The 24,155-nt window shown below is 35.8% G+C and overlaps 1 protein-coding gene across 1 annotated transcript in view; it reads right to left on the bottom strand.

Annotated features, from left to right (window-relative positions):
- The window catches only part of LRP1B (LDL receptor related protein 1B), a 1,442,028-nt gene that overhangs the window by 762,299 nt on the left and 655,574 nt on the right, over positions 1-24,155 (bottom strand). The window contains exons 10-11 of the mRNA XM_060151186.1: positions 20,821-20,964; positions 15,275-15,511 (exon numbers count right to left, since the gene is read on the bottom strand). Coding sequence (XP_060007169.1) covers positions 15,275-15,511; positions 20,821-20,964 — 381 coding nt within the window. The remainder of the gene's footprint in view (positions 1-15,274; positions 15,512-20,820; positions 20,965-24,155) is intronic.

Genomic DNA, 24,155 nt, shown 5'->3' with positions numbered 1-24,155 from the left:
AATTAATATGAACGTCACAGTTTTCCAGAACATAATCATAATAGAACTTACTTAATTTAGAAATGATTTCATATTTAAAATTTGGTATTTAGAACATACGAAATAGCTGGAAGATTATAGAAATATAAATTGGGAGCTGGGAATATTAGTTACAATTCTGTTGCTAACTATCCATTAGATCTTGGGCAAATGATATATCCTCTCTGAATCCATTCGGCTTCCTATGTAAAATTAGAAAATAACACACACACACGGCCAGCTATTTCTTTATTAAGTACATACCATGTACTAAGTGCCTTACAAACGTCATGGGTCCCAATCCTCAGAGCAACTGAGAACAATTATTCCCATTTTACAGATGTAGTAGATAAAGCTTTGGAGAGTTTACATAACCTGCCCAAGCTCATACAGCTGGTAAGTTATGGAGCAGAATTCCGATTTAGACACTCTGACTTCTGCACCTGCCCATTTAACCTCTGTTTTATGTTACCATGATCTTTAAGGACATTTTCATTTCCAAATTTCTATAACTATCTGTTTTATAATTATCCCCAACCTATGCTAATTTATGAACAGCATAACTAGGGGAAATATGATGACTTGTTACAAAGAAGATGGCATTTGGGAGTTCTGCAATCAGACCAACAGGTTAAAACCCAAGCATAACATGTAACAAGTTGATTTATAAGACAACATTCCTTAACTCCTGTAAAATCTAGGTCCCTAACTTTTGAAAAAAAAAAAAAGTATTCCTTACATTCAAAGGTTAGCTTGAGTATTCAGATTATTTTATATGAAATATTTGGTACATACTAGGAGCTTAGTAAATGCTATTTTGTAACAAATAAATATTTTGCCAATTGGATCAGATTTAAATTGGTTTAAAATATCATTTTAAGTACTGAAGCCATGAAATTTATAAAAATAATTATTATTAACTTGAGGGAGCTATGTAAAATATGTTTAATATTATATTTATACAAAATGTGTATATATATATCTTATGAAGGAATAAAAATTATTTAAAAATTTATCAAATTACAGAATTGAAGATCATTACTTAGTTATTTGAGATTAATAGTCTCAATAATTTTAATTATCTACTTAATATTTTAAATATTTGATTCAAAATTTACCTTAATTTTTTTTATAAGAGCTAACTATGAAACAAAATTGTTTTCCTTTTGCTACATTTTAACTTTATAATATACAAAGTAGTCTCAATGTGAAATGCTCTCTACGACTTGCCAAAATAATTAAGTCTGTGTAGGTTACAAAAAATTGGTCCTGAAGCTATTTAACAGCTAATTAAGTTATGAATGAGAGTAGATAGATGTTTGCAAAGTTGTAAGAGGTAAAGATTGCAGCACAGGGCTTCCCTGGTGGAGCAGTGGTTGAGAGTCCGCCTGCTGATGCGGGGGACACGGGTTCGTGTCCCGGTCCGGGAAGATCCCACATGCCGCGGAGCGGCTGGGCCCGTGAGCCGTGGCCGCTGAGCCTGCGTGTCCAGAGCCTGTGCTCCGCAACAGGAGAGGCCACAGCAGGGAGAGGCCCGCGTACTGCAAAAAAAAAAAAAAGATTGCAGCACAGCTAGCCCACAATAAGAAGAAACACTACTTCTAGAAAAAAAGCCCTTGTGAGAACATAAAAGGAAGAAATTCAGTGCTATGAAGATTTGGGGAAAGGATTTAACGGGCAAAAAACAAACAAATAAAATAACATCCATTTAAGAGGTAAAATGAAAATTATAGCTATCCATTTTTTGAAAGAAACTATCCCTGTTTGAAGAAAACAACTTATATTAATGTGACCAAAAGTGATCACAGTTTCACTAGTTTCGTTAAAACTCTTCCTTACATGCTTACCCCAAACTGCATTACTTTGCTTTGTAATAGCTATTTTCTTTTAAATTCTTACTTAAGTAAGCTACCAATTAATTTCATGCTGTACATATTTTAAAAGGACAGTCAGATGGGAGTATAATAAATCACATGGCCCTCTCTAGAGGTAATTACTATAAACACTTTATTAATCTTACCAAAAAATTTAATATACTTATATAAATCGGATTATGCTGCCTGCAAAAAACATTGTTTTGCTCACTTTGTTTATTTATCCGTTTGTCTGGGAGTTCTGTTTGTACCAGTATATATAGCTCATCTCATGCACTTTTAAATTTAAATATAGTTGGCATACAGTATTATATTAGTTACAAGTACACAACATAATGATTTGACATTTACATACATTAGTGATCACCATGATAAGCCTAGTAACCATCTATCCTCAAAGTTATTAGGATATTATTGAGCATATTCCTTATGCTGTATATTACATCCCCATGACTTATCTATTTTATAACTGAAAGTTTGTACCTTTTAATCCTCTTTACATATTTCCTACCCCCCCCACAAATCCCTCCTCTCTGGCTACCACATGTTTATTCCCTGTATCTATGAGTCTTTTTGGTTTTTTTGTTTTGTTTGTGCATTTGGCTTTTTGTTTGTTTTAGATTCTATAAGTGAGATCATACAGTATTTGTAGTTCTCTGGCTTATTTCACTCAGCATAATTCCCTGAAGATCCATCCAGTTCTTACAAATGGCAAAATTTCATTTGTCTTTATGGATGTGTAATATTCCACTGTGTGTGCATAATACCCTCCAGGTCAATCCACGTTGCTCTCATTGCCAAATTTCATTTCCAAATTTCTATAACTAACTGTTTTATAATTATCCCCAACCTATGCTAATTTATGAACAGCATAACTAGGGGAAATATGATGACTTGTTACAAAGAAGATGGCATTTGGGAGTAGAATCATAAGGTTCTACTCTTCAATTCTTATATTTGAAGTTTACACCTAGGATATTTTAGGTTATGGTTTGTCATGGTCTAGTCAATGTGGTAAAATCTGCACTCTAGCTAAGAAATTCCCATCATCTCTGATCACTGATGATATACTCTTCAATTTCACAGTGCTGGTATCAATTTACTAAAAAATATTTTTCAGTGATTTTTTTTCTTGGCTATAGAGGACAAAGTCAGGGTGAACTGTTTGCTTATTCCTATATTTAGTCCTTTGCCCCATTTGTAATCTGACAGATGCATTCAAATAGAATGAAAACTCTTTCAGAATGACAGTTACATTTGTACTGAACACTTCACCTACTATCTGGCATCTTTGTTAATTAAATAATGTTTTATATAGGTATATGACTAGAAATCTTAGCAAGAAATAAGAATCAGATTTTGAGATAAGCTTAATCATATCATCCTGTACCATCTCTTTAATAATAACAGATTTTTCTTCTAATAATGTAATGCATTAACCAATTATTCTTTTTGTAAAGTGAAAACTCGCATCACTACCTCATTTATTTATTTTTAGTTAAAATGTAATACAAAATGAGCTTATTGAGAGTAGAAAACACTTAAATATTTTTGCATCAAATGAAATATCTTTATGTATAAACTGCTGATGGTTAAAAGCATCACAAGGGATTTACATTTATTCATCAGCAGAACTCGGCTACTTTTAAAAATTGATTCTAATGCTAAGATGAAGGAAGAAAAAGCAGTTTTTAAAAAATTTCAATCTTATTCTTCAAATTCCCATTTGTATTAATGAATTATAGACATGAAGAATTAGGCTTCACTTAGGATGCACAAACCCACAAAAGAATACTGAAACACGTAACAATAAGAGAAAGACCAATAATCTACAAGATTACAACTTTTGTTGAGTCCAAATAAAAGTTGGGATCCCAAGGAAACACAATGAAAAGAAATCCAGAGTGACAGGCCTCTTCCAGTAAAAACAGGTCACATGAATTGTTGTACCTTTGCCAGAGCACAGGAGGAAGAGGCAACTGCCATAAACGTAGTCTTTTTAAAAAGTTAAAATGGCAAAGAATTTTAAAAACCAAGTGTGAATTAATGTGATACTTTAGAATTCTTGGGAACCCCTGACACAAAGGATTTCTTTCACTGAGTTCACAAGAGAAATATTGAAGGCATAGCAAGAGAACTGAGGGCTAGCCCTGTGTGCTTCACAGACATAAAACCCAACCTATTCCCTAGACTTTTCTCTCATACAAAGAAATCCCTTAAATCACTGGGGGAGGGGAAGGAGACCACCCCACTCCCAGAAGCCAGACAAAGATCCACTGCCTGTGAGGGAGGTATAGAAAATAAATTCATTTGCCACTAAAAAATGGGCGGGAAATCCTCCCTTCTCCAAATGGAAGGTGAGTTGCAGAGATAAGCAGCCATTGAGGGAGGGGTAGAAGCCAAAGCCTTGTGACCCTGAGAGAAACAACCCTGGTCCCACCACGAGTTTGCTACTTACAACAAGCAACTCTAGTGTAATGCTTGGAGAAGGGTAAGAAATTACTGCCAATGGTCCAAAACAAAGGTACGGTGACACTGAGGGAAGAGTACAAGCAAAGCTGTTTGCGCCTAGAGTGGGTACAATAAAGATGCTTGGACCAGAATTCTGAATTGATACCAAAAACAACAACAACAACAAAGAAAAAACAACAACAGATGTTTGCTACCTTGGGGCATGGAGCAAAAGATTATCTCCTGCCCAAGACCTCCCCCAGACACATGGCAGACATTGGCTGACAAGGGAAGAGATGCATGGAAAGACCCATCTCCAAAGCCCAGAACCACAGAATCTAAATAAGATGTAAGACCAGACAAGAGAATGGAGAACCCCTTGTCTACCACCATGAGCCTCCCACTTATTAACAGGTCACAATTAAGGAAAGGGCAAGAGTGTGGAGAGAGACCCCTCAGCGAGGCCGCCATGCAGGGTTTACTGAAAGCTAAAGAATGAGCAGGCACACTCCAGGATACTTACTAAGCATGAGGTAGAATCAGCCCATCACCGAAGTATCTGAAAGGTTTGGTTTACTAAAGGTAACTATAATAAGAACAAAATCCAAACACAGTGAAATTACTGAATAGATTGTTCAAGCTCTTCACACTGACACACTGACAGAAGAAATGTATCTATGCTCCTGGCCTACGTTTTACTTATTTAAGTTTCTAAGGTTTTCCTACATAAATTATTTGAAATTAAGAGTCATACAGAAAGCAAAAGACAAACAACCCATTGAGATAAACTGGTCAACCAAAGAAGTAAAGTGTAAATAAAATCAGACTTAAGAGGACCTTGATATTTAAGGAGACCTTCAGATTTAAACATTGAGTTATCAACATACACCTATCAGAATGGCTCAAATGAAAAAAAGACCAATAATACTATGTGCTGGAGAAAAAGCAGACCAACTGAAACCTTGATGTGGGGAAAGCAAAATGACCCAGTCACGTTGATAAACATTTTGAACAGATTGAAGAGTTTGACAGTTTCTTATAAAGTTACGCATACACTTACCATACTAGTAGGCAATCCACTTTCAGATACGAAAACACATGTCCATATAATGTACTATATGTAAGTGTTTATGACAGGTTTCTTCAAAATTGACCAAACTTGAAACAACCCATTTGAACATCAACTGGTAAAAGAATAAAAGTTTTGTGGTACATCCATGTAGCATAATACGACCCATTGTGGAAAACAAATGAATGTCTGACTCAACAACATGGAAGAATCTCAAAAACATCTAAGTAAAGCAAATCAAACTCAAAGGCTATACATTTTAGGATTAAAATTTTCTGACATTTCAGAAAAAGTAAAACTGTAGAAAAATAGATCAGAATAGAAATCAGATCAGTGATTGTTAGAAACTAAGGGAACTTTCTGAGGTGATAGGAACATTCCAACTTGACTGTGGTGGTGGTTATTCAACTGGAGATATTGAATTGTTCACTTAAAAAAGGTGAATTTTGCCATATATAAATTATGCTGTAATAAACCTTATTTTTAAAAATACAATTATAAACACAGCTAGAGTTTATCAGAAGAAAAATACAAGTGTTTAGAGTAAATTTTGCAGCCATTTTTGGATCGAACAACAACAACAAAAATACCAGTTAGTTCAGTCATTAGTTTAGGAAAAAAAAAAAGGAAATAAAAAGATTAATTTCTCAAAGATTTTTATCAACATGATACCAAATAACAAATATGACTGACATTTAACCTCAGATTTTTGCACTTAATTGTATCTAGCAAAGGTTGTCATAAAATCAATCTGTGATGGAGCAGGTATGGGAATGTATATACTCCTGGCCAGGTGCTATAGGTTCCCACGGCTAGACCACACTCCCCATAAACCAACTTGCACAATTCACAAATCATGGCATGTATCCAAAAGTAACATAATTTTCTTTGGGGCATAAGATAAAATAGTGTAAGCGATGGGGACTGATTAATAGGAACAATTTTAGGACTTGTGATGCATTGTGAATAAGCAATCTTTTCATCCATCTTGAGAACTAGTGTCAGTCTGGGATTGGAAATAATTTTAATTTGTAGGTACAACCTTCATATATTTTGTCATTCTGAAGAACTTGTACAGAAAATTAAGTCGGATGATACTGTTCACTGAAACACAGAATTTTAGAAAATATGTCACATCTGGTTTTCCTTACAATCACGAATATAGGCAAAGGTGACATCTGAGTTATTACAATTGGATAATTAAAACTGGAGGAAAGAAAGGAGTATGAGAGATGCTCTTTCACCTCATGTCCAGTGATGGCACCATCATGAACCTCTTGAGAGCTTTTTGTATGTGCTTTTATGTTGTTTACACTTCTTAATTTGTAAAGTCTCAATTCTAAGCCCTGCAAAAATCACTATTTTAAAGTTTAAAAGAAAAACTAAGAAGCTAGGTGATAGTAACATAATTTAAAAAACTAGGAATATAGAGATGAGCGAAAATACTATTTGTTGCCATCTTTAAGTGAATTTTCAAAATAGTCTTACTGTTGTTTTTCTTACATCTCCTTTCCAGGTGTCATTTGGACCACTGCCTAATGACTATTAGAACATCCCGCAGTTTGGTTGATCACTCTTGCAGAATCAGGAGCAACAGTTAACTCACCATGACATTTGTAATGGGATGTTAAAATTAAAGTTTTGATTAGAAGACAAAATGATAAAAAAAAAAATCAAAGTGAGTGTGAGAAAAAAAGAAGTCCTTATATTTTACAATGAACTAGATCACAATTGTTTCCATAACTCTTAGACACCTTAACCAAATCAATGGTGTAAAGGGAACATAATGTAAACAGGGGAGGGTTTTAGGAGATTTCTTTGGAGAGTGATGCTGCTGTTCTGTTAGTCTCTAGTCCCTACACTTCAGTGCCCCAAGGTGGTAGAAAAGAGAGAATGGAAGGGTACTTTTTACCTCAACTCTAGTGATGGAGCTTTCTATGGGGCCTCTAAGAGATCTTTGAATTGTTAGTTTTTCCAAATGTGCAAAACTCACACCTGAGAAAGTCTCACACCTGAAAAAGCTAAAGTGGACTCTGGTAGCAGAATACTTAGTGGGCGTTGACTTGCACTGTATCTGCACTCCCAGAGTTTATTGGGGCAGAAGGTTTACAAATAATTTTGGGGACTATACGTGGACCACACAGGAGCATATGTTGGCATAGGGATGTTTGCAATCTGGCTGGTTACAGGGACTCAAGCAATAAGAAGATGGACAGGAACTGGTTATTCAAGGATGCAGAGTCACAGGCATAGAGTTTCATGCACTTTGGCCAAGGGAAATGTAATTAGAGGGATCTAGCAGAAAACCTCCAAATAGCTTGCACATGCACACACAGAGAGACACACACATATACACACCCCAAGAGTGATTTTAAAGATCTGGCAGTCTCAGAGAGAGGTCAGTTTATAATGGAACCAGTTCACATAGGACCTTTGCTATCTCCTTATCACTCCTAACCAATCTTACCCTCTCACCTCTTCCTACCAATGTTGAGAGGTGAGTGGGCATTGGAAACTAACTAACAAGCTGGGAGGGGTGGCAAGGAAAATAAATGCAGGACAGAAAAAGAATGAACCAAATATGCCCTCCTTTCCTTTTTTCTAGCCAGAAGACAATACACGTGGGGAGCAGGGAAGATTTGATGATACACTGAATTTAGAATTGTGACATATGTATATATAGTGGAGTGGGCATTCCCAAACTGAGTCTGTGTTTCTGACCTAACATGACCGAGAGGTCTGGCTGCTGCCTCGTTGTTAGCAGAAAGGATTGGGATTTGACCAAGTTTTGCTATGGGGTAAGGGTAGTCACTCTACTGAATAAATTTTAATAGTCAACGAAAGGCATAAATAAAACTTCACTTTAGATAGGGCAGAGTCACATTATTTGACATACGTGTTCTACAGACAATGACTATTATCACCCCCTAAAATCCTCTCATAATGGCTAGTTTCAAGGGAACTTGCTCAGCTAGCACTGTGGATATTAACTGTCCCCACAATTTGAGCTAGCATTTCCTATTTCAGAGCCCCCATAGCAAAGTCTGCCAAGACTAATTTATTAAACTTTTCTTTTTCATCCGAAATTTGCATTAACCTAAACAAAAGTACAATTACAGTCAGTGATTAGAATATTAGTCCTACTAGTTTAACAGAGGATTCCCAAGTGATTTCTGAAGTAACAAAGATTACATAATGCTGAGAATAATTAAGCAATTAGGTTGAATGTATTTCTATATTTTTAATTCATGGTAAAACTGGAAATTTATTTAAAGTGCCCCCAAATTTTACTGACCAGAATATTTATTGATGTAACAATCATATTTGTAATAATACTTTAATTGGTACTTTGGAGATTATCAAATATTTTCACATTCTATCTTTTGACCTTACCAGTAATTAAACATTTACAAGATAATAGACTTCTTTATAGAAACTTCTAGGGCTATTCTGAACTCTGTGTGTGTATGTGTGTGTGTGTGTGTTTGTGTGTGTGTGTGTGTGTGTGTGTAGTATGCTGTATTTGTCCGTGCTTGTGCATGTATATAGATGCCTTTGTTGGGTGGAAACAAATAAAGGGAAAGATACCTTTTCTTCCATGTTTACTATAACCTATTAGCAACATGGCCAATTCCATTTTTTATGACTTAATATATTTTAGAACCTAGATTTCAATCTCTTCATACCCATGTCAACTTTTCTGACAAAAACACATATATTGGCTTAAAGATTTTTTCCAATATCTCATATACTTCCTGAGAAACATCAGAAATTATGAGAAATATATATAAACTAAACATGAAATTGAACCAATGTTTTCAGGCCTCAAATCTCCTGCAGATTCTGGGAAAACATCTTATTGATAGTCAACAAGAGTCAGTTATGTACAAATAGGCTATAACCTTGCTACTCAGCAGGACAACAATAACCATTAGATTCTCAAAAGTTGCAAATGCTTGCAAATCTCTTCTTAACAGTTTTAATTAAGAAATGTCTCATTACTGACAAATGTATTCATTATTTCCTTTAATGGTTGGTCAGAGTCTACATCTCTCAGAATTTTTCTTTATGAAAAAGTCAGAATTAAAGTCAGAAAAAATGAGATTGATATTCACCTGCAATCTAACGGCAGAGAGTAAAGCCTTGTTCTTAATTTTAAAATGTTTTGCAAGGCATAATGACTATTTAACGTTCATGGGAACTTTCTAACATAATTTATTAATGACATCTCAACAGGTTTGTTTCATCAACTGTAACACTCGATCTTTATGAGACACTAGAAATTCCTAGAGAATTATAGAATGGTGAAGTTCATTGAAATCCAAGAACAAATGGTGATCTCTAGATATAGAAAATTATAGTCTCACTCTCAGGTAGGTGTCATCTGGGAACAGATTGCACCCTATAACCTGTTTTGAGTGGCCACACTAGTCCTGGTTAAAATAGAGGTCTGGGAATATTTCTGGAGTTCTGAAGTGTGTCTTAAGTCGGTGTTTGTCTATGTGCGTGTATGTGGTGGTGGTAGTGGTATTACAATGATGAATTATCAAATAGTAATTCATGGCCCAGGTATAATACCATACATTTCAACACAAAATTGGATAGAACTGAGCTGAAGAATAGGGTTTGACTCTTCACATGCTGGACAGGCAATCACATAAATACGGCACTACCCTTTGATACTTTGGTAATATGTCAACAGATAACCTTTAAACATGTCATTTGGAAGATATGTTTGTCAGAGACTGCCTCCCTAACTCCTGGCTACAGTTCTATTCATATCAAAACAGAGAGCCTCTCTTCCATGCCGCCCAAAGTTATTCATTGTTCTCTAACTTCATGGATCCTGTAAGTATCTTCAGTTAAAGGAAGACTCCGAGGTGTGGAAATGTGTACTTACTGCAGATCTCAATCAGGTAGAACCCATCTTAAGAAGTATATAAGGTCAGGGGTTCCCTGGTGGTGCAGTTGTTAAGAATCCGCCTGCCTGTGCAGGGGACACAGGTTTGAGCCCTGGTCCAGGAAGATCCCACATGCCGCGGAGCAACTAAGCCTGTGCGCCACAACTACTGAGCCTGCACTCTAGAGCCCGCGAGCCACAACTACTGAGCCTGTGTGCCACAACTACTGAAGCCCATGCACTGCAACAAGCGAAGCCACCACAATGAGAAGCCTGCACACCGCAATGCAGAGTAGTCCCCGCTTGCTGTAACTAGAGAAAAGCCCACAGGCAGCAATGAAGACCCAATGCAGCCAAAAATAAATAATTAATTTAAAAAAAAAAAGAAATACATAAGGTCAATATAGCAAAGCGGTTCAGAGCACATGCTTTGCATTAGTTCCTCTGGCTATTGTTACAAATTACCACAAATTTGGTGACCTCAAGTCTGCAGTTTAATGATGAGATCTATTGAAACTACAGTTTTTCTGTTACAGCTGCAGGCATTAGTAACTTTCAAACTCAGGAAAAATGCTTTGAGTGTTTTTTTTTTAATACTTTAAAGATATGAAATAATGTGAAAGATATTTTAACATAACTTCTATTTGGATATATGTATCTCAGTATAATTAATTTATACAGCTTAAAACCAAGTACTGCACTAATAGAATATATGCAATAATAAATTGAATACTAACTTTTCATTTTTGTATTTTTTCCTTTCTGCTGGAAATTATAATTCATTCTGCCATGAAAAATGAATCTTGGACAAGACATTCAAGAATCTAAACATGAATACAATCTTATAAAGAACATCTATCTTGTCCTCTTAGACAGCATAACAATTATATCTGCAAGAATTGTTACCAAGGCTATTGCCCCAGAATCATACTCCTGGCCCTCCCTCCAGGTAAATTTGCAGAAAACCACAGCTAACCATATCCTCTAGCTGTGTTCACAGCACAGGAACAAGAGTCTCCCTATAAGAAAACTGGTGCAAGCTGGTTCAACTTCAAAAGTGGGACAAATATCGCCCTGCACCTCATTACCATCTCATTGTAATAGTAAGACCCTTGTCTGTCTGCCCATGATGCTTCAACCTGCTTCCAACCCAGATGCCAGAGGATCATACAAGGACAGAAAAGAGGTGACACCCCAGTTCCAGGAAGAACCCGCCTATTCCCAGAAGACCAATGCATACACTTCCCCCTCATTAGCCTTGCCCTTAAAATCTTGCCTTAATTGTCAGTCCCCTGGGCAAGAAGTTGATTGGTGATTAAGATCCCACTTCTCCATTCTCCGGCCATTGAATAATGATTGTGCTGCTTCAATCTCAACTTTGGTTTCATTTTTGGCTCTGCAAACCCAAACAGAAAAGAACCTTCCTTCCCCCTGAGGCAGGGGCTTGGCCAGGCTAGGGTTCAAGTAAGGGATCATAAGACCTAATTTGGTAACAGAATGACTAACCACTTAGTCTATTTTCGCTTGCTGTTGGCATCTTCGTTTATTTCTTTAGAGCACTTATCACGATCTTGTTCATTTATGTGTTTATTTGTTTATTATCTATTTTTCACTATTTGGATGTAAACTAAATATGAAGCTTTGTCCTATTTACTGCAGGATTCCCATCACCTAAAATAGCACCTGGCTCAGGGAAGGCATTCAATGAATATTTATTGACTGGACAAATCAATCAAGTAATTAATTAAAAGAAATCAAGAGTATAAATTTTACCAGAAATTTTGTCAAAAAATTCTGAAGAGTAAAATACAATAAAGACTGGTAAATGTTTTGTCCTTATAAAAGTCTATTTTTATTAAATCACTAATATGTCTTCATTTCATAGATATTTTCCATAATTATTGAGATATATGTAAGTACTTCAAATGGGCAATTTTCCTTTCTTATTTATTTATGTACCATTTTAGCCCACAATATTACACAAAGATTATGAGATATATCACATTTAGGAAGTTTGCAATAAAACTCTAAGAGAGAAAACAAAAAGAATGAACAGAGATGGGTCTTTTTTTTTAATGCTGTTTTTTTCTATATAAAAAGGATCTGAGCTTGTAAAGAATACGTTCAAGATATTTATGTTTTATGTAAAAACAGCAAAATCGTTAAGCCTTCTACTTCAAACTATACACATTTATCTAAGATTCAGAATTTCTACTAAGCTTACAAAATCATTTGTCAAACCAAGCATTACCTCTCAGTCTTCAGGCTAGTTGGTAGACTAGTTAAATGAGTGAATATACATAGAACTTAATTTTTCTGATCCCAAGAATCACAAATTGTCATTTGCCAAATATAAGTTCTGTTTTGACATGTTAATCTCACAGCATAATGTGTATTATTATTCTCCTTACTGGTAAGAAGCAAGATAAACTAATAAAAAGACATTAAGCTGTCCCTTGTATAGGATAATCAAAATGTTAAATATATTTCAGGTGTAAAAATCGACAGGTTTTCAGAACCTTCCTGCTGCCAAAGCAACACGGTACAGATGTGCCTGGCAGTCAAGTGGCCATTAGAATTGACCTCTGTTGCTGTGGTAAAATGCAGAGAACTCCAATATCACTGAGTAGATATGTTTATCAAAGTTAGGATTATTAGCTGGAACATTCAGTCACAGCACAGGAACTGACACTTTTTGAAAAGAGCCCAAGGATCCTGTATATTACATGTCAGTCTAGGTCAAAATTAGAGCAATCCAAATGCATCTACTTAAAATATGCAAGTTTATTGTCCTTCTAAAATTGTCAAGTTCCTATTATTCGTTATTGGATTACAGAGAAAAGTAGGCAGACAGCCTCTGCCTCATGCAATTTAAAGTAAAACTCTTGACTCTAATTAGACGCTCCTTAGGTGGCTAAGTCATGGTGGATTTATATTGCCTTAATCAGTAAACTATAAAAAAAGACAAAAACAGGGATATTTTTCATTTTAGCACTTCATTTGTCGCTTGTGGAAGGTGTATTTTTATCATTAAAGTTTGATTTAAAGTGAACCTGAGTTGAATGAATAATCTTCTCATGCTGTCCCCAATCCCTCTAAAAGACAGGAGAGACCATCATGCATTACTACTCATGCTGTAAATAATTTTAGTCTGTTGCTCTACTTTTATTTTCTCTACTTCCTCCGTCTGATTCACTCTGTACTCCACCACCATATTGATTCTCCTAAAATATCTTTTTTGTTTTGTTGCGGTACGCGGGCCTCTCACTGCTGTGGCCTCTCCCGTTGCGGAGTACAGGCTCCGGAGGCACAGGCTCAGCAGCCATGGCTCATGGGCCCAGCCGCTCCGTGGCATGTGGGATCTTCCCGGACTGGGGCACGAACCCGTGTCCCCCGCATCGGCAAGCGGACTCTGAACCACTGCGCCACCAGGGAAGCCCCTAAAATATCTTTTTATTCACATTATTCTTTGGCTCAAAAGCATTTCCTCTTACCCCTTCAGGATTTTACCCAAGCCCCTTCACCTCACATTTAAGGCCTTGAATTTCACTACCTTTCGGGATCCACAGCTCCTCTGTCATGATTACCTGTAAACTAAACCTGCAGTAGTGACCCACTTAATGTTCCTCTCATCCTCTTTCTGGAGCATGTGCTTTTTTGGTGTTTTGTTTTTTTCTCATGGAATTCCTGGTGCTGAAATATACTCCCCTCCCCTTTAACATTCTTTCTTTAAGATCTAGCCCAAATACTACCTCCTTCACAAAACAGTTCTCTGAGAATCCCCAGATAAAGACACCTCTGCCTTCCTGTGTATTCTTATTACACAGACATTCTCCATTAATCATGTATTTCTCTGGGCCAGCTTTGAACTTATTAAATTAAATGCTGCAGAGCCTTTATATTGAGTTGGCCAAAAAGTTCATTTGGTTTTAAGTAAAAATAAAAGACACATTTTTCATTTTCACCAAGACCTTTATTGAACAACGTATTCACTAACCAAATGAACTTTTTAGCCAACCCAATATTTTGGGGGAGTTTATATTATCTCCAAAGGTAGATTATAAACTCCTTGAAGGCAGTAGCCATTTCCTAACATTTTTTTTAATCTCCTATGATAGCTAGCACAGTGTCCTTCATATAATAAGCATACAATTAATGTCCCTAAATCAAGGATTTTTTAAATATTTGAGAAGCAAACTGTATATATGAGGAAACTGAGGTCCAGAATCATTAGTAACTCGCCTAAAAGTGACTAGCAGCCAGTCGAAGATTCAGTTTGCTTGATTATTAAAGATGCTTTTTACTTATACCGAAGTTATATTATTTCATTATTGATCTGTTGTTCTAAGCCAAGTAATTTATGAAACTCACTGATCTTAATAAAGTATATGCATATATGTTTACATATTATATATAATAACATATATGTATTTGTAAATAAAAATAGGTATAAACAAAGTTTCTCTGCAGATATTATTTCAAGGGTGACTCTAAAGAACTCAATTGTAATATAACATCAAAAACAATATGCAAGAATCGTGAGGACGATGGGAACATTGATCTTTTTAATGAACTTTGAGTGACACGACCAATATTCCAGTGAGAACCAAGTATTACAAAAGTCTCCAATGTCCTGTTAAATCTTATGTTCTACCATATAACACTGTAAACAAATAACTGTAAGTCTACATTTTCCATGAAGGTGGATTAATAGCTCAATTTAATTCCTGTAATACTTACAATGTAGTGGACAAGTGCAAGTTCAATTTTATAATGAAGGTTTTAATAAGTCAGTATTTGGAAAACATGTTGAAATAATGTTACTCAAGAAATAAAAATTAACAAATATTTTAAAATCAACAGTAACTTGGGTTCTGGTTAAAGTTAGTTTGACGTACATTGGATTTATCCTTTTAAATAAATGTTTTGTCTCTGGGCAGTTTGATACACATTGTCACTTACCATCTTTCAGGATGGTTTCTCGCTCTGTGCCATCTATCTTCTGCCGGCCAATTAGGAAACTGGTGGTGTCAGCAAAGTAGATATAATTGGTTTCTGCATGAAAATCTAAAGCACGAGGGTTTACCAGATTTTCTATGGGGATCATGTATTCATCAGCTATCTTGGTATTCAAGTCCATTCCTCTAACAATTCCTGGGCGTCCTTTCCCATAAAAGAGGAACAACTCATTCTTTGGTCCTGCGAAAGAAAGATTACAAACATAAACAACCGATGCCGCCTAATCTTCTTTACCCTGCATAATGCCACCGTTTAATTAACTGGCACAATTAACATTTTTTTAAATTCAGTACCAAAAATTAAACCCTAAAATATGCCAAATGCATCTCGATGCAAGAAGGCCAGCTAATTGCGTTACTTTAGTTAAAACAGAAATTACTTCTGTGAATAGGTTATATTTAGTTAATTATTCTTTTGCCTGTAACTGTATAGCAAAAACAAGGCAGATCCTTGGATAACTTATAACTGTAAAATGGAAATTTATTAAAACATCTGGCACATTTAATTTTACAATTCATTACAATCTATCTAACATATCTGTAGATACTAACTGTAGCATTCATTATGTTTGACAGTGCTAAAAACTTCAGAATATTTAAAACACACCCCCTCCCTACTCAGAGTTTGCATCTACAGACTGTCAGAAGCAAACAAAACGAATCACACAGTATCACATAACTTGCATGTGAATATATTATAGTTTGTATAAACGTGATTTTTTTTTTAAAGAAATGAAATAAAATGCCAGTTACAGTGTCACTTCTTTCTTCATATCTTAATTAGAACGTTAGAGGCTGATGCTGTCTGCCGGTAACTCTTATGTACAACACAGCCTTTATCAAAAACTAAACAAAACAAAAAACTGTGTCCTGGGTTAAAATGCAAGAATCAAGGAAGCTTTTTCTACAGAATGAATGAACTCCTTCAGACTTTTATATGAAACTACATGCAAGGCTCTTGTATTGCTAGGGCACATTATACTTAGTTTAGTGTACATAATTTTGAAAGGAATACTTCATATGGAAAGGAAAACATACTAAGTTTTATTAAGAAAACTGAGAGTACATATGACTAGTATATTTGGATAACCATACCATAGTGAGATTCTTAGTAAATTAAAATAATTACATTATAAAATTCGGAGGAAAAAAAATAAGTAATTACTCATAAGCTCAACACCCTCAGTGCAAACTATATAATCATTTTATATATTTTCTTTCTTGTTTTCTTTTAAAATTAGTGTTAATGAATATTAAATATATATAAATATTTACAAAATGTTAATATTTAAAGAATAAAAAATAAAACAAATCTCATGTACCTAGCATAGATCTTAAGAATATTTCCAGAACATTAGAATGCACACACATGCCCCAAACCCAACCCCTTCCATCCCAGAGACATCCAGTATCTCTGGTTATATACAATAATATGGTTATTATGTTTACCATGCATTTTTTAGAAGTTTTGCCACATATGTTGTTTGTATTTCCCAACAGTAGACTGTTTAATTTTGCGTGTTTGAATTGCATGTGTGCTATTAATTTTATTCTTATTACATACTTTATATTCATCTATGGTTGTTGCAGTATCATTCATTTTCATTGCTGTATTATATTCCTTGGTGTGACTATTTCAAATTTAATTTATCTAGCTATTTTTCTAATGCGCACTAATATAGAAGAGAATATGTTTTGTATTCTTCTTTTATTACTAAACCTTAGCATTAAGATTATATTCTGTGCTGATCCTTTTCTTTCTTTCTTTTTTTTTTTTTTTTTTTGGCTGTGTTGGGTCTTCATTGCTGTGCATGGGCTTTCTCTAGATGCTGTGAGCAGGGGCTACTCTTCGTTGTGGTGGCGGGCTTCTCACTGTGGTGGCTTCTCTTGTTTCAGAGCACAGGCTCTAGGCATGCAGGCTTCAGTAGTTGTGGCACGTGGGCTCAGTAGTTGTGGCTCACGGGCTGTAGAGCGCAGACTCCACAGTTGTGGCACATGGGCTTAGTTGCTCCATCGCATGTGGGATCTTCCCAGACCAGGGCTCAAACCCGTGTCCCCTGCGTTGGCAGGCAGATTCTTAACCACTATGCCACCAGGGAAGTCCCTGATCCATTATTTTTGTCTTACATTCCTTCAGTATGATCAATATAATATATGATATTTGCCAAGTCATTCCTCAGTTGATTTTATCTTTCCATTATTATAACACTGAGATATGCTTTTTCCCATATCTCTTAGTATACATTTCCAGAAGTGGAATTACTGGGTAAAGAATATTAACATCCCTCTTTCTCATTACCCTCACAACCTCTCAGTGTCTACCTACTTGTTATTTTCTTGAAAGATACTACCTTACATTATTATTATTATTTATTTATTTTTTTTGCGGTACGCGGGCCTCTCACTGCTGTGGCCTATCCCGTTGCGGAGCACAGGCTCCGGTCGCGCAGGCTCAGCGGCCATGGCTCACTTGCCTAGCCGCTCCGCGGCATGTGGGATCTTCCCGGACCGGGGCACGAATCCATGTCCCCTGCATCGGCAGGCGGACTCTCAACCACTGCGCCACCAGGGAAGCCCCTATCTTACATTATTTAAAAGTAGATTCATTTGAAAATTAACATTCCTGAGTATTCCATACCTACATCATATGCATAGATACTTTTGTTTTTTAAAAAATTGGGATCTTATATATGCATTTTACTACTTAACTTTAAAAATTTAACAATACTTTGTTGTGTCATTAAAAGGTCTTCAAAACATTCTTTTCAATGGCAGCATCATGTTCCCTGCTAGAGAAGCAACATAATATGGTCAGCTACTTATGTACTGTAGGATATTTAGATTGCTTCTGGGTTTTTGTTATTATACATACATTTACAATGGATTTCTTTAGTCAAAAGTGGGATAACTTGTTAAAGGATGTTATCAGTTTTATCTCTTTTGTATGTTATTATCAAATGTCTTTCTAATAGTGGTATCAATTTCCAGTTCTATTAGCAAGGCGTAAGAATGCTGGTTTCACCGTATCTCTTCTTGCTAACATTTATTTTTGCTTGTATTTTTAATTGATGCTTTAATTGGTAAACCTGGCACAATACTTCATTGGTTTAATGTATGTGTGTATATGTGTATGTGCACGTGTGCATGTGTATGTATATTTTAAATAAGAATGGTAACTATTTTTCCCATTGTTTTATTCAGTCACTTTTTTCAATCATTCACTACCTGAAGTTTCTTCTAATGTGTTTTCCTATACCATAGACAATTGAAAACTAAAAACTACATTTCACAGACACCGATATAGCCATGGCTCTAGTTTTGATTTAAGTACCTAAAGTCAGATGTACTAGCTTGAGTTTGGAATATAGAAATGAGACCACTTTTGTTGCTTCTGCTGGTATTTATCTGATGGAAAAACTGAATTTTTCCACATCAGTCTTCTTCCTTTCTGTATATCAGGAGACAAGGAAGAGGGTATCTTTTTGTTGTGCTGTGTTTTTTTTTGTTGTTTTATTTTCCAGTATGACATATTATTTCTGGAGCTAATAGTTTTGGTGCAAACTTCCTAATCCCTAGATCTCAGCTAAGATGGTGTGTTTCTGAAACACCATGTTTGCCATTTGTGGCTTCCCGATGCCCTAACTTCTGATTACCGTAGGTGTTCCAGCTTAAGCCAGGCTAGTTTGTGGTGGTTTTGAGGAAAGTTCCCAAGACCCAGTCTAGAAGCTGCTGCTTCAGGCTTCTCAATGATTTTGTAAGTACCTATTTGTGTTTGATCCTTTCTGCTTAAAATAGCTAGAATTGTTTCTGTTAATTTAAATGTAAATGTACCCCGATTGATCACTACATTAGGCATGATTGAAGCTTATGCAACTCTGATCTTATGTTTCTCCACCAAACGTGTGTGTATATATGTGTGTATATGTTATATATATGTGTGTGTGTATGTGTACACACATATAAATGTACATCTACATATATACACACACATGTATATATGTATGCATAAATGTGCATGACTGTATTTTTGCATGACATGCCATCACTTCCCAAGTGGTAACCAGAGCAGTTTAAAGGCTGGGTACACACACACACACACACAAACACACACAAAACTACCCCTATCTTGAGGCTTCTGACACAAAACCTTCAATTATCCAGAGGATTTCTTGAACATGAGAGCTGGTGTCTCTACATTCCTAGCATTTGATACAAAGCTGGACATAAAAAAAAGTACTAAAAGGCATGTATTTTATCACAGTTAAGTCTCTTGGGTTCTCAATTTAAAAATATTTGCACTATGAATTCTAACCACTTAGACTTAAAATTATAACAAATTTAGAGATCTCATTTCATAGTCCTCAGCAAGCATACGATAAGAAAGCAAAAGAGATGGCAGGGCAGTGGTCAGAGAGGGAGCACAGACAAAAATAAATCAAGACAAAATATACACTGTAAAAAGCAGTCATCAGGGGCTTCGCTGGTGGCGCAGTGGTTGAAAGTCCGCCTGCCGATGCAGGGAACACGGGTTCGTGCCCCGGTCCGGGAAGATCCCACAAGCCGCGGAGCGGCTGGGCCCGTGAGCCATGGCCGCTGAGCCTGCGCGTCTGGAGCCTGTGCTCCGCAACGGGAGAGGCCACAGCAGGGAGAGGCCCGCGTACCGCAAAAAAAAAAAAAAAAAAAAAAAAGTGGTCATCATAATCTTAAAAATTGTGGTATTTGTGGGACACCTAAAAACGAACAGTCTCCACATGGACACCATTTCTATGAGGGCCATTAAAACTACATCTGATTATGCGGACCCTGAGTAAAGAACTTAATTAATTTTTGTGTAAAAATGTAAACTTAACCAGAGTAATGTGTGAAAAATATTTATTAGCTTATTTAAATAAAGAATAATTAAGTTATTCTAGCATATTTCAAGAATAAAACAAAGATATGTCCAACTACTAGATAACTTTTTAAAAACATTGTTAAAGAGATTGATATTTAATTAGTATAGCTCCAGTTACTTGGAAAGTGAAATAATGAAATGAATTTCATCCCCAATGCTGGATAAAGTGAAATATTACTTAATGTGGATTTTTGTTGGACTAAACACACCTATTACTAGAGGCAGCATCTTGGTTCAAAAAAGAGAAAATCTGGTTAACCGAGGATTCAGGCTCATTAGATCATGAACATTCTTTAGGGAATTACGGAAAGGATCTTCCTAAAAATCTTCCCTAAAGTACGGTTCCCAAAGATCCATAAATTTGGTGACTCTACAGCCCAATTAGCTTTCTCATTCACATTATCACACACATACAAAAGAGAAAAAAAAAAAACAACTAAATACTGATTTTGAGAAAAATGGCTTGTCCACATTCACAGGCAAATTTGGCCTGATGATGTCTCACGTTATTACTGATGCTGATGCTCCTAATTAATACTAAGAACCCTATTCTGAAGCATTAGCTGCTGGCAAATGTTTGATTTTCAATAACATACTTTTGCATGACCTGCCATCACTTCCCAAGTTGAAGCCAGTCCTGCAGCGACAGGTCCGTGCTTTGTAACTGCTGCTGAGCAGACAGATGTGTGAACATCCCCCTGGCATTCCGTATGGATCCACTTCACATGCATGGCTTCTGACTACAACAAAGGAAAAAGAGCATGCTTGAAATTCTCCAAAGACAAGATAATTATGTGCATCAGTATGTTGAAACTTTGACAGTGCAAGAGGAAATCCTAGCAAAAATCTATATACCCAAATATTTTGTATCATAATCAATTGGAAAAGAGTTTAAACCCCAAAAAAGAAAAGGTAGGGATTTGCCAAAATCCTCCTAAGTCTACTTTTTAAAAAAATTCTGAGAAGATAAAATGCTTTTATATTAACCTAAACTGTTTACATGTAAGCAAAATAAAAGTAACATGGTTTTTTGGTACATGCTTATTGTACTTTTAAAAAATACACTTTTCTGGCAAATATAAAAAAAATACTGTTAAAATATCCTAGGTTAGGTAGTTAGGCAGAGAAAGGATTTCTTCTGAAATAATCTATTATATGGGCACCTAAATTAGGATAAATTTAGGTGCCCATATAATAGATAGGTTCTTCAGTGATTACCTTTATTGAGAAGTGCTGAGATAAATTTTTTTCTTCAATTTTGAGTCCATTGCCATTTGGAGACCCCTTCCACAAAATGAATTTTGTGTGTGTGTGTGTGTGTGTGTGTTTGTGTGTGTGACTATAACTGTCAAAAGGAGAAGGCTGAGTTTCCATGTGGAGGTCATGGAATAGAAGGCTGTTTTATGAGTGTAGACAGTGGAGAAGAAACAAAAATAGGAAAAGTACTGTATGGAGAGGATGAAAAGAAGAAAGGTCAAAGAGAAAATGCTGTAGTAGGAATAATACCAGTAAGATTTTATGTATTACTGTAATTATATTTCTTTTCAATCACGACTTTCTTGGAATTGTCATGAGTAATATGACAATTTTCTTTTAATATTAAAACTTACATGCTTTCGAAAATTGTGCTATGTTCTTTTTGTATTCTGCATTCTCTAAATGAAAAGATAACTGAAATGTAGTTTAGTTTTTTGCACAAGAGTGTTGCTTTTATTTTCCAGTCTCATCCCATTTCTATACTAGATCACATCTCCTCTTACCTACTTAGCAACTCTCCAGTTTCTCACTGTCTTGTCTTCATTACTTTTGCTCTCTGCATTGGATCATGCCCATCAGCATACAAATGTGCCATTATTTCCACATCTTGGGGGGGGGTAAAAAATCCTAATTTTAACCTTAATTCCCATAGCAATCCTTCAATTAGCTCCCCATTTCTCTGCTCCACCTAATATCAACACTTTTCAAAGTTATCCTCGCTCATTTTCTACAATTTCTTTCCTTCCTATCTTTCCCAGATCCTTTCTATCCAGACATTCTCTTCACTGCAACCTGCTCTTGTCAGATCCCTATGAGTTTCATGCTGCTAAATCCAATGGCCAATTGAATTTAACAAGCTTCTTCTCAGTCTCCTCTTTTGGTTCTTCCTATTGTCTTTGACTTCTCATTGTTGGAGTGTCCCAGTGTGCTTTATTTGGAACTTTTTTCTTCTCCATCTATAGTTACTTCCTTGGTGACCACAGCCATTTTCCTGGCTTTAAATGTCACCTATATGCCAATGACTCTCAAATTGTTCTGTTCAGCTTGGACTTGCCCCTGAACTCCAGACTTATATATTCAAATACCTCCTTGAAATCTCCCTGAATTTATGACAGAAATTCAAAATAACATATAAAACTTATACATTTTCTCTTTGCCCCGTCTGCTCCAAACTGAGTTTTCTTAATCTCAAAAATAACTCAATTATTCCAGTTGCTCAGCCTAATTGTCATCATCCTTGCCTCTTTTTAAATTTACACCCCACATCAAATCCATTCAGAAATGCTGTTGGCTCTACCTTCAAATATATTCTGAGTCTAACTAGCCACTTTTCACCACCTTCACTACTACCATCTTGGTCCAATCCACCATCATCTCTAACTTTCCACCCTTGTCCCTGACAGCCTATTGTCAATATAGCAGCCATACTGATTCCTTTAAAAAGTCAGTCAGATTATGAGACTCTTCTGCTTAAGGCTTCCTAAGGACTCCCCATCTCACTAAAAGTATAAGCAAAGGTTTTTACAACTGTACGCAGGGCCCTACTTGTTATGGTCCTCCTTCATTTCTCCAGCTTAATTGCCTACTTCTCTTCCTCTTTTCACTCTGCTCCAGACCTATGGGTCTCCTTGTTGCTCCCTAAACAATCCAAGCATGCTCTTCCTCATGGTTTTTGTGTGTGCTCATCTTTCTACCTGCCTCTCTCCTCCTTTAATTACTTAAAGTCTTCATGCAATTTCATCTTCTCAATGGGACTTCCTCTGACCATCCAATATAAAATTGCAAACTACCCCCATTCCTGACACTCATCTGCTTTACCTTTTTCCATAGCACTTACTATCTTCTAATAGAATGATAATTTACTTGGTTTTTTAAAATTATGTCTTCTTTACAACAATGCAAATCTCACAGAGGCAATGATGTTTTGGTCTGTTTTATCACAACTATATTCTCAATGGACATAGAATAGTTCCTGGCACATAGTAAATGGTCAATGAATAATTGGTGAATTAATAAATCCTAATATAAAACCCTAATAAGGTTACCTACAGAATTCAAAATTTGAATTTCCTGTAAACACAATATGTATATGTGATAATACATTGCCTAAGCTGAATTTATGTTAATGGTTAGATAATTCTAAATTCGTTTTAATTTGAAGCACAAAAAGATGACGGACATTTGGGTGGTAGTTTTTGTATGTTACATTATTCTATATATGATTGAGCCTAAACTGTATTGATGAACAAGCATCACTAACCTACAATGCAAAGTAGTTAGTGTTTTTGAGGAATACTTAGAAATGTTGTAGCCGTCTCGTTAAAAATTATTTTTTATTTAACATGTGTTAAGGAATGATTGGGATGTTCAGTCAAGAGACCCCAGTGACTGCAATAAAAACTAGACAGATACTGCAAGGAAATCACCTAATTTGAAATGTTTCCCAGAATGATATAAAAAAATTCCCTAAAGTCTTAGCATCTGGGTTTCCTGTATGCATACATCGAGTGCAAGTTCCTTCCTGAATCTAAATCTAGCCGTCATTTTAATTCTATGGTTGTAGAAACAATTCAATAGCAACTGAACAATTTGTCATTCAGACTTGGGAAGGGAGCTCTGTTCCATTTTATCATGCAGACATGTACATTTTTGCTATCAAAACAGAGAATTTATG

This window comes from Lagenorhynchus albirostris, chromosome 6 (assembly GCF_949774975.1).
Source record: "Lagenorhynchus albirostris chromosome 6, mLagAlb1.1, whole genome shotgun sequence".
In the NCBI taxonomy this organism is placed as follows: domain Eukaryota; kingdom Metazoa; phylum Chordata; class Mammalia; order Artiodactyla; family Delphinidae; genus Lagenorhynchus; species Lagenorhynchus albirostris.
This window is presented reverse-complemented; position numbering and strand designations above follow the sequence as displayed.